This window comes from Ziziphus jujuba, chromosome 3, assembly GCF_031755915.1.
Source record: "Ziziphus jujuba cultivar Dongzao chromosome 3, ASM3175591v1".
NCBI lineage: Eukaryota > Viridiplantae > Streptophyta > Magnoliopsida > Rosales > Rhamnaceae > Ziziphus > Ziziphus jujuba.
In genome coordinates this window covers 873,590-885,487 of record NC_083381.1, presented here as the reverse complement: position 1 = coordinate 885,487, position 11,898 = coordinate 873,590, and the positions used below count along the sequence as shown (strand labels likewise).

The 11,898-nt window shown below is 32.9% G+C and overlaps 1 protein-coding gene across 4 annotated transcripts; it reads left to right on the top strand.

The window, feature by feature from the left end:
* The first annotated feature begins 1,695 nt into the window (after positions 1 to 1,695).
* LOC107435968 (uncharacterized) lies at positions 1,696 to 11,061 on the top strand. Of its 4 annotated transcripts, none has more exons than XM_016047603.4 (8): positions 1,696 to 1,937; positions 3,002 to 3,178; positions 4,833 to 4,895; positions 5,580 to 5,646; positions 5,812 to 5,912; positions 8,044 to 8,088; positions 9,115 to 9,585; positions 10,522 to 11,061. In XM_016047603.4, the coding sequence occupies exons 2-8, from the start codon at positions 3,044 to 3,046 to the stop codon at positions 10,690 to 10,692; spliced, it is 1,053 nt and encodes a 350-aa protein (XP_015903089.1). In that variant the 5' UTR covers positions 1,696 to 1,937; positions 3,002 to 3,043; the 3' UTR covers positions 10,693 to 11,061. The 4 variants fall into 4 exon arrangements, with proteins under 4 accessions (XP_015903089.1, XP_048333470.2, XP_015903088.2 ...); XM_016047602.4 differs by lacking the exon at positions 1,696 to 1,937 and adding an exon at positions 1,952 to 2,047; XM_048477514.2 differs by lacking the exon at positions 1,696 to 1,937 and adding an exon at positions 2,302 to 2,378.
* Positions 11,062 to 11,898: the final 837 nt, after the last annotated feature.

Below are 11,898 nucleotides of genomic sequence, written 5' to 3'. Positions count from 1 at the left end.
TGTATTAGTAATACACCTCGTTTTCTTTGTATAACTTAATACAATGAACCCGAGCTACTGCAACTGCGCCCCCTCTTCTCCCACTGGTCTCTATCTCTGTAAATAAGTTTTCTCCAATTTTTTTTTCTTTCTTCGTTAAATCTTTCCTTTTTGGATTCCTTTTTTTCTTTTCTTTTTTTTTTTTGTATTATTTTTTTTCTCACATATCATCTATCAATTACAAGAAAATCAGAACAATCGCGATCTGCGATCTGTCTTCACCAAATTTTTTTTTCTTTCTTCAATAAAGCATCCGATAGATGGTTTCCTTTTTTTTTTTCTTTGTATTTTTTTTTTCTCACTCTCATCTTCAATTTTTTCCTTCTTTTTATCTATCAATTACAAGAAAAAATCAAAACAATCACAATCACTCTTCTCCCAACATCTTCACGCCAACTGATCTCTACAAGTCTCCTCAATTTTTCTTTCTTTCTTCATGGCCAACTGGTTTCCCTGTGTATTTTCTTCTTCTTCTTCTTTTTATGCTTGTATGTTTCTTTTTCTTTCATGGACAACTTTATTTTTTTTATTTTTTTTTTTATTTTTATGGTCATGTGTTTTCTTATCTTCTACCTTTTTCCTTGTCTTTGATATTTATTGGGAAAAAGAAAACTCTGTGTAATGGTCAAAACCAGCAACTGAAAAACATTGTATGCCAATTGTTTGACAAATTGCATATGAAGACTAATGTTTTATGCAGTTTTTTTTTTCCATATTTTATTTTAGTTGTGTAATATAATTATTTAATGATAATTCATAAATACGCACATATGTGTAATATAATTATTTAATTCATGAAAAATTAAATTCCAAAAAATTAATTCCTAGCTTAAAAAAAAGGCCCAAATGAAAACTCTTTAATATATTTCAAGTAATCTTTTCTATTTTATTACAGGATAAAATTATAAATTTCTAAAATAAAAAATATTAGGTAATTTCAAATTTGGACAGAAACCATAGGATATATATATATATAATATTATATTTGCCCAACAGCTATATACAATATATGTTCAGTATTTCTTCTTTTTTTCTTTTTTGTGACACTGGGAGATTCAAATTCTAAAGTTTTACGATGGAAAGTAATGGCCTATTTATGCTACCAGGTTGTTGATAAATGACAAAAAAATTGTGTACTTAGATTCTTGAAAACATAGAAGGGTTTCACAAATTTGGACAAATGCTATATTCAAAATAAAAAAATTCTAACCCAATAGAAAGCAAAATAGTTAGGTGTTTTTCCAAATTGCATAAAATTCTTCATGACACGGTTCAAACTTCAAATTTCAAAGTCAATCCTTTCTTGGTGGTCTTTCACTCGACCATTCATTTTACCAGCAGCCAAACAGGGACGAAGACCAATGTGACACCGTTTTACACGTGTCAACCATGTAGTCAAGGAGCACAAATACTCCGTTCTACACGATGGGAAATGATGCAACACGACAACCGACCAACCCGCCACTTTTCTTCCTATTATTTCCAACTGCCCCCGTCTCATCACACGTGGACTTTAATTTTCTAAACTGCACTTGTCATCTTCTCTTATTTACGAAACTGACACCTAGCCTAGCCCACTATTGGAGTTAAAAGCAGGGGTATTTTGGGGAATCAAGCCTTGATACAGTTCAGGTCTGAAACCGAAGCTTCTCTGGGAACTCCCTCTATTGCTATTGTTTCACCCTTTGCTTTGTTTTGGCATTGCTTTTTGACTTCTTATGATCAGAAAATAAAAAGCAAAAAAGCAAAAAAAGAAAAAAACTTTTTTTCCTTGAAACTACAGGGCTATGAGCTTCTTTATTAGCTTTTGAGGTTGTGAATGATAAAGGGTCTTTGTTAGATTCGGATTCTTGTGGTGAATTTTCATCCTGAGCTTTTTGACATTGACTCTGTTGAAGGTATTGTTTTTTCGTTTTGTAATTATATGGTGATTCTCATATTTATATATGGATGCGATTTTTATGCGATTTTGTTTCATGGGTTTTTGCTCTTGGATGTAATTTTTGAGGTGGGTCGGTTTTGGTATTCAACGAAGTTGAAATTTCTCAATCTTATTAATAATTTTTAATTTTATCGAATGGCTGCTTTGATTTGTAATTTCCTTTCTATATTCTGTATAGATATGGATTTTCCCTTTTATTTCTGTTTTGTATGTAGAAGAAAAGTTAATGGTCTCGTTGGATGTAACTAAAGATGTCGTGTGGTCTTTTTTTATTGTCAAATATATATATATATATATATATATATATATATAATATTTTTTTTCTTTTCGTTGGTTAACTTGTTTTTAATAATGTAATATGAGTTTTCGTTTGGATGACTGAAAAGCCGCCGAGCTGGTATTTCCTGGAATTTTTTTCCCCTGTAGTGCTACAGAAGTTGGGCTAGTAATAGTTTGTTTGAACTTTGAGAGCGACTAAATTGGTTATTAGAGCTAATGAGTTTTTCCTTTCGATCGTCCTCCCTGTAGTTTTTCCTTTTGATCGTCCTCCCTGTCTTTCTTTTCCTTTTTATTTTTTATTGGTTTTTTTTTTTTAAATATTTTCTTGGTTATGTTTTTGGTTTGAGCCTTTTTTTTATTTATTTTTTATATTTTCCTGCAAGGGTCATATTGTTTGGCTGGAGTTCTCATTCTGGTATAACCATTTTTAAGTACTTATGTTATTGGTAACGAATCTGTCATAATAAGCATCCCATGCACATTCTTTTGCAGTCCCACAATTTTCTGAAGCTGTGGGATCGTAAAGATTTCCTGCTATACGAATCCAAAATTTCCCTACCATATGCTTTTTGGCCTCTATTTCTGTTCTTACAATTCTTACAACCTGATCAGTTTAAAGTTTTTGAAACTAAAAGCGAGCTTTTATATGAATTAGTTTTCTCAAAGTCGGTCAGTTGGTGATTTCCTTAGGCAGAGTGCTTTCTGTACTTATCTAGTTATTTGACATTTTGATATTTGCAGGTTTTTGTTTCCTTGGAACGTTGTTACATAGATTCGCACATCATGCGGGCACCATCATTGCTTGCGCAGTGTTTGCCTGGGTTGGTGCCCAATGTCAAAGGAAGTCACAGCTTGACCTCCATTTCAGAGAGAGATTTACATCTCCCTTCACCAGCTGTTGAGATTCTCCCTTCAAAGGTATTTTAACAACTTTAGCAATATCTATCCTCGTTTCAAATCTATCACCTGCTCCCTAGAGAAATGGTATCTAATTTCTTTGTGAAAAGAATGCTAGCTTGATGGAGAGTTCTTAGGCAAGGAGACCTCATTTTTCCTTTTCCTTTTACATTGGTAGTAACTGCATTGGGTAGATTGATGGAGAGGGCTATAGATCAAGCTCTAAATGAGGTTTCTTACTAGAGAAATGGTATCTAATTTCTTTGTGAAAAGAATGCTAGCTTGATGGAGAGTTCTTAGGCTAGGAGACCTCATTTTTCCTTTTCCTTTTACATTGGTAGTAACTGCATTGGGTAGATTGATGGAGAGGGCTATAGATCAAGCTCTAAATGAGGTTTCTATCTTAGGAAACCTCATTAGAGCATGGGTGTCTCAATTATAGATTGCTTATTATACACGGTTTCTTCTATTTGAGAAAGAATGAATATCTGCAGAATTTTTAGTTTACATTCTGGATTAAAAATTAACATGTGAAAAAACATTATGTTAGTAAATTGTCCTATTGATAAGTTAACAGCATCTGCTTTCAAGTGTGTTGCCTATGGTAGGAGAATGACCATTGAATGTATAGGTATTTCTTTGGGAGGGTATCCCCATAAATGTGATTTGTGGGATCCAGTTGTAAGAAAGGTTAGTAAACAACTTGAAGGAAAAGAGAGCATTTCTCTAGAGAGGGAAGACTTTATACAGTACTTCTTCTTTTTTTTTTTTTCCTTTTTTTTTTTTTTTTCCCCCGAAGCATACATATTTACTATATTTTGTTGTTTAAAGCCCCATTAAAGATGGAGGTGTCAAGAGTCAAATTAAAAGGAGAATTAGGGTAGGAAACATCAAAGAAAGGAATATTTCATTTTTGGGCAAATGATTGTGAAGACCGGATGTATCAAATTGAGATGTCGATCCATTTTCCACCCCCAATGAGCTGGGGAAAGGGAATTAAAAGAATATACAGTTTGCAGTCAATGGTATGGATTCTATTTCAGTGTGTAGTCATTGTAAATTTACTATTCAAGGTTATTCTCCTTTTAGAAGCTAAACAAACTAGTGTACAGCAAGTTAAATATGTCTGATATGTCGCAAATAAAAAAGACCTTAAAATGTTTATCCCCATATTAGTTTGTAACCTGTGGTAAACACAGTGAGTCTGCTGATGATTTTTTTCTTTTATGTTCATTGTGAAGTGGCTGTAAAATGTGGTTGAGGAAGCTAAATTTTTATGCGTCCCCATTCTTCTTCAGATTTACTGATATGTAAATTTGAAGGTTTCAGGTTAGCAGAGAGGTAGTAGTCTTTGAATTATTACCATGCCAGCTTAGTTTAGATCCTTTTACCTTCTTCTTCTTCTTCTTTTTTTATTTTTTATTTTTTATTTTTTTATTATCTTTTTTAAGAACTTCTCATCCTCTCAGATATACAATTTATCATCTCTAGTAAAGTCAAGTTCCTTACAAAAAGAAATAAAACAAAATAAAGATAATGCTAGATTGGAATTTATATTGAGAGTGGAGAAGTAAATTGCTTACACTTAAACATGGATCCTCCCAATACATCAAAACACATTGCCTTATATAATGTACATAGAAGTTAATATTTTTTTACCTCTTACAATGTGCAGACAGCTCACCCGTACAAGTATGCTGGGGAGAATGTTGACCTCCAAGGACTCCATGTTTTCAAGGTAATTCTATGCCTTATTTAGCTTATTTTTTGGTTGGAATAGATACCATTTCTTTCTTCTAAAAACTCAATTGATCAATAGATACCATTTCTTTCTTCTAAAGACTCAATTGATCTATAGTGGATTATATGTACCATTAAATTGATTTATCTGAAAAAACCTTGACTATTGATTATGCTCATCTCTGAGTTCTAGCACAACTAATTCAGATAGTTTTCATTGTGATCCCCTTTTTTAAGAGGCCCTAGACCAATCTAATCTAAATATCTTATTGGGTTATTTCTTATAAAAACATCATTGGTTTATAATAGATTAGTTGCATTTTAAATTTAATTTATAGAATACACTGTATATTCTATCACAGCCATTTTATATAATTTTCTATGGACCAGTTTTTAAGAGGTATTAAGATAGTCTTAAGGTTTTAATTTCAATTCCTTCGTGGATAAGTCTTTTCTTTGATCCTAGGAGGCTCTTTTTTTCCTTTTATCATATTTCCAAGTTGTCTACACCTTAAAGAATTTTTTGTTGCTAAACCTCAGCAGCCTCAGCTTGGTTTCCCTTTTCAAGTGATATTTCAAATTTAGATTGGAAGCAATATAATTTAGAGCATTGGAATTGTTTTCTCAATACACTATTTAAATGACGGTCTTATAAATATGCTTCCTTGTCAACCTCTTTCAGGGAAGAGTTAGCGTTGCTGATATCATTGGGTTTAATGGTTCAGAAATGATATGTACAAAACCTGATGGTAAGTATTTTGTTTTCAGTTTTGAAGCTGAAGCTTCTCATTCAATTAGGCAGTGAGTGAAGGCGTGAATAGTCATGTTTACTGGAGTTGTTTCCTTTTGAGTTTTTAAGGGCAATTAAAATGATTTATCTGTTTCAAAGCTGGAAATTATCTGGTTTTTTGCAGGGTATCTAAAATCCTGGGATAGCTCTATTGATCTTGTTAATGTCCTTAAGCATGAGATTCGTGATGGGCAATTGAGTTTTCGAGGTAAAAGAGTACTTGAGGTAATTCCATTAAAGAAAAGCTTTTGTTGCATTTTTGTCTGTTGCATTTTTGCTTACTGGTTGCCTTGCAATTAGTTATTTTCATGACTTCATACACGACAATATGAACCAAATGCTATGAGCATGGCATTGTGATTCTATGATATTGAAATCTATATAAGTTTGTTATCTACTTTGTACCCACATATGTATATATATATATATGTATAAAGAGAGAGAGCGAGAGAGAGAGAGAGAGAAAGATCACATCAGAATAACCTAACTTTAATAAAGCCAGGATATCCTGATTATATGTAACCTCTTCTAGGAAAGCATAAAGCCAGGATATGAGAGAGAGAGAGATAGAGAGAGAGAGTCACATCAGTATAACCTAACTTTAATAAAGCCAGGATATCCTGATTATATGTAACCTCTTCCAGGAAAGCATCTATCGGGGGAAGAGATAGCATGCAATGCATATCTCGGTGGGAAGAGATTACATGTAATAAGGATATCCTGATTTTAGCATCCTTTTGTTACCAGGGCTGCATTTATACGTGTGTGTGTGTGTGTGTGAGTGTGCAGTGTTGCTATGGTAAGCTTGCAAGCTTACCTTATGGAATATGAGCAGCATTTGTCTACAACAGGCAACATGTTGCCCAACGTGTAAAAGCACTGCATGCATTCTATAAGGTAAGTGTGCAAGCTTACAATAGCAAAATTAGATATATATATATATATATATATATTACATTTGATGTAGCATTAGAAATATATTCTTTTCTCAAGGGATCATCTTATGACCATGACCATCTTCTAGGTGAGTAAATTTTTTACTATGAACTTCATAGGATGAAGTATATCTTATATGTATTGCTGCAAATAGAGAAGACTATTTTGCATTGATCTCAATGCCTGATGCACAGACACACATAGACATGTGTTATATTTGTTGGGAGTGCGTTTGGATATATTGATAAGTTGCTTTCCTTATGGAACACAATTCCTAAACATAAGGCAGTCAGATGAAAAAGGTTTTCATGTTTTTTTTTAGATGTTATCTTTCAGCTATTTCCTATTTTTTTTACTGGAAATTTCTTATCAAATGACCATAATATGAAGACTCTAGACTTAGCTTTCCAAAGGGTATAGAGATGACAAAATGGTAATCTTGTATAAAGGAAACAATATCTCCATCAATGTCCTGCACTGTAAGAGATTGGAATCCTAAGCCCTTGTTTGGCTATGAACTATGCAACTCTTTCTTGGTTTTGGAACAACAAATTGTTTAACTAGAAAACAAATTTTTATTTTGTGGTTAAACAAGCTCTAACTTTTTAGACTTAAAAAGCTTATTGGTATTGGCTCCATCACAACTCCATTGAATTAATGCAAGAAGCTCTATGAATTGAGATTCTCATAGAACTTCACATAGGTTTTGCTAGCAAATATGTATTTTTTGCGTAGATTCCATAATCTCTAGTCTCCCAAAGTTTAATGGACTTATAGATACATCTCTATTTTATGTACTTGAAAATTTGAACAACCTGGATGGCTGGACGTGCTGAACCTATCAAATAATTGTCCAAGTCAAAATACTTGAAACTAATGACCTTTGATTCAATTTTAGCTCCTTCATGGATAAAGACGAGTTTTGCAGTTCACCATTGAATTTTGTGAGTTTATATATTCATGGAGTGAGAGATGTTGGAGAAATTCCAAAAGTAAAGAACTTTAAATTGATAAAAAGAAACTCTCTGGATATGTGGCTTCATGAGAATGCTCAGCACACATCTTTGCATGAGGACTTGGTCCACCTACTCTCCTAAAAGGTTTCTCATAGGAAAGACTCAAATGGAGCAAAATAATTCATAAACAAAACAATTTGAAAAGGCTGTCAGGCAGTATTACCAAATTATCTCCACGTGATTTGTTCAACTGTGTTGCATGTGTGCAAGTCACAGTCACCTACTATATGTGTGTGTTTTGTGTAGAAAACTATGTTATGCGATTTTTTCTGGTCTTCCTTTGTATGTCCAGAAATTGCATCCCAGTCCTGCACCAAAAATGGCCATTTTTTTCTTTGTGAACTCCAATGAAAATTATAGCTTTGATGGGAGAGTTAATAATACCTGCTTAATGATATCTGCAGCTGGGTAGCAGCTATGGACTGCCCGGGATTTTTGCTTGCTTGAAGGTATGCTTCAATTGTAATAGACCTTAGTTGGTTTTTTATTTATTTCCATTGGTTCTTTACTGATGGTTCATCTAAAACTAGGAATAGATTTCTTGTTTTTGGTGGTTCATTTGTCATGCACTTGCCAAGTTCTCTTTCTACAATCACCCGATATTTTATATATATATATATAGAAACTGTAAGAACATCAACTGGATTTTTATCACCTTGCATATGCTTAATGGTGTTACAAGCAGAGCAGTTATTGTATTAGTGTTTTCATTTACAGTAATTGTTCTATATAAGAATATCATAATCTGATAATTTAATAGCATTGAAGTCGAAAACTTTCTATTTGGTAAAATTTAAATGATTTGCAGTTGTATAACTCTTTTCTTATTCAGCATTGTGTGCTTGATTGTTGTTTTTGCATTTAGAAAAAAACTTTTATGGAACATTAACTACTAGACAAACAAGCTAATGATATGAGATTCTACCAGCAAGTTGATTTGGCATTTTGTAATGGTATGTTACACAAGCAAAAGTTGCTTACCTTCATGTAATAACTTCCAAATTATTTGAATGGCATTTGGTAGAAGGTCTTTTTGAATTAACAAATTTTAGAGGGCACATTAAAGTTTTGTGCCCTTTCAGGGTATTTTTTTCAAACAGAAAATATTGAACACGAGGTTTAGTGTTGAATAATGAGAAATACGAGGTGTTTGAAGACTGGGTAAATAGTAATGGAAGTATATAATCTGGACTCATCTTTATTCTATCATGAATCTTAATCTAGCTTTTTATATGAGCACTTGCTAAGAACTGCTCATTTTACCAAAAGTAATCTGCTTAAAGATAATATCCAACTTCCATACTGCATTCTTTCATGACAAGCATTCTGGTAGTTACTGGATTTGGCAGTCTGTTGGCATACAACTTCTGAGTTTAAATTAGTCATATCTATATAATTATGAATAATAATTAATTTATTGAATACCTTCATATGATAATTCAAGCTTTGTAATTTCCCCACTTCGAACTATGCAGGGAGCTTGCACGGTGCATTTTCAAGACCTTAATGCAGAAACTATAAGATGCACAACAATACCTAATGTCCTTGCCAATCTTGAGCAAGCTCGAGAGAGGCAGAGCCGACAGCCTGAGAGTCCCCTTACTCCATCGAGACAAACTCTGGCTCCTTCAGTGCACTTTTATGCCGGTGACTGGGAAGAACTTCCCACAGTTCTATCTGTTGTGAGGAATGATGGGTTTGAAGTGACAACAGGTATGAGCCAGAGCTTTTCTGAGGAGGATTTTATGGAGGGATGTAGTAGCCAAGATGGTAGCATCATGGGACAAGAATCTTCCTTGAGGCGATCAAGGAAGCTCTCAGGAAGCCGAGCGTGGGAGAGGGCCAGCGAGACAGATCAGGGGGAAGGCGGATATGATATTATTTTGATGACGGAAATTCCTTACTCATTAACCTCATTGAGGAAGATTTATTCACTCATAAAAAAGGTTAGTTTTTTTGGCAAGATTTATATGAAAGCATCAAATCGTAGATTTATGCTTCCGGTGTTTTTGTTCATATCTGGAGCGGTCAAAATCTTCATGACCATAGAATTTTGAGGGAGTTCTAGGTGTAGAAATTACGATAAATTAGGGGTACGAGTGAACTTGAGATTCTTGCACTTTTTTGCATATATATGGAAGTTTTCTTTCTTATGATTTGTCATCTAGGAGGAGAATGAGTTGTCAGAATTTGCCTGACACTGATCCAGAGCTGGGTTAATCACCCTATATTAAAGATGAGCACCGAATACCATCCAATAATCCAGTCGACTGGCATTTTTATGCAGAATCAGGATAAAGAAAGAGGAGACAGATGAGAATTTGTCAGGGGCTGAGACTTAGGAGGGAGAAAATGGATAGGGTTCATACGATTAGAAAGATAGGGAAGGACAAAATGTAGGCAAACAGAAAATCAAGTTCAGGGGAAGAAAAGAAATCAAAATATTCAATAACATGATTATAAACAAGAATTCTTAATCAAAATGGGAAATGAAAAATGATCGAAGAAGAGCTTTAGTTGAAATAAAATCTAAAAATCTCCATAGTCCTGAAAGTTAAATATAATAAATAAAAGTTAATTTCCATTCAGAATCACTTTTCTGTATACTTGGTAGCTTTCGGGTAATTAATAAGGAAATAAAAATCAGGGTCAATGAGAATTGACTGTAGTGTTTGTGGTATATTCACACTGATCCTTATTATATATGTTGATGTGCTCAACTATTGATGTGTCATGACGTCAACGATTTTCAGTAGTTTCATTATGTGTCAGCTCTCAGTTTCTCGTCTCCCTGCTTGCTTGCTTTGGTTGTTGCAGAATTCTTAGTTGAGTTCCATTTTCTAATAGATTTATCTTTGCTAAACCCCCCTTTGGATTTTCAGTGTTTGAGGCCTCCATATGGGATAGCATACCTGGCCACAAAGAAGAATTATGTTGGTTTCAACAGCGGAACTCGGCATCTCAGAAATCTGGTAGATGAAGAAGGCATTTTTGGAGCACACTTAGTGAAGGAGATCGGAGAAAGAGATATTTGGAAATTTTTTCTCAAGTGAAAGCAAGTATAGAAATCGTCATCAAATTTACTAATAAATTCTATTACAAGATTGCCATTCGATATAATATAAATATTTTTTTTTAATCTTTTTGTATGATAGAAAATCACAGCTACCCCAATTCCCCTTTTTTTCTTTTTTTGTACTTTTTCGCTTTGCAGTTTGTAATGGAGTGAAACCTTAAGGTGTATTATTTTTTGAACAGATAAGCCTAAAGGTATACTGCCATGCCTTGGTGTCATATCTTTCCCTTTTGCTCATTTGATTTTACATTTTTTGATTTACTGTAAATCAAAAACTTTGTTAATTCAGCATTGAAATTAATGCTCTGAGAGATTTTTTTTGTTGTTCAGATTTACTTTGCTTTCTAATATGCTCTGAGGATAGGGTCTTGTGAGACTTTTTTTTTTTTTTTTTTTTTCTTTTTTTTTCTAATATATATATATATATATATATATTAAGTTGAATTATGTGCACGTGTTCTTTCTGTAAAAGGGTTTCTGTACAGAGAGAATGTAGCACCATGAGCAGGTACTTTTAACCATTAACTTTTCATGTATTTTTTTTTTTATTAATAAATGTATCTATATATTATATACATAGTTTTAAGTTGTAAGCCAATCTAATTCACCATAAGATGTATGATAATAATGTGATACAATATTAAATAAGGGTTAAGAAGGAAAAAAAAAAAAATATATATATATATATATTTTAAATCAAGTGATCTATATATTATATGATAATTTTAATTAGTAGCCATTGGAGGGTTCATTTTCATCTATCAATTTTGATGAAGCGAAGTGTATCCTGAATTTAATACATACGGATGCATTATGCATAGCTTACTAGATTTGTTGGGCCGTTATTATCTCCCTCATTTGATATGGTGGAATGTTCATATGGATTTTTATTAAAGTTATAATATCCTGATGTGAAAAAATGACTTTATTTTATATATACATATATAAGATTTTTCTCCTATTGAGGAGATTTATATCCTAAATTATTCGGGTAAACATTATGCAACATGTTGCTAGACATGTAAATTTTGTATAAAATTGTGCAATATATTGTATGATATTTTCTTCGATGATTCTAGATAAAAAAAATTTGAACAAAAGAATGATTATATCTAAGACTATTTAGATGGTAGTCATTCAACTACTAAGGGCAAAAATTTTAAAATGTATAAAATACTAGTGT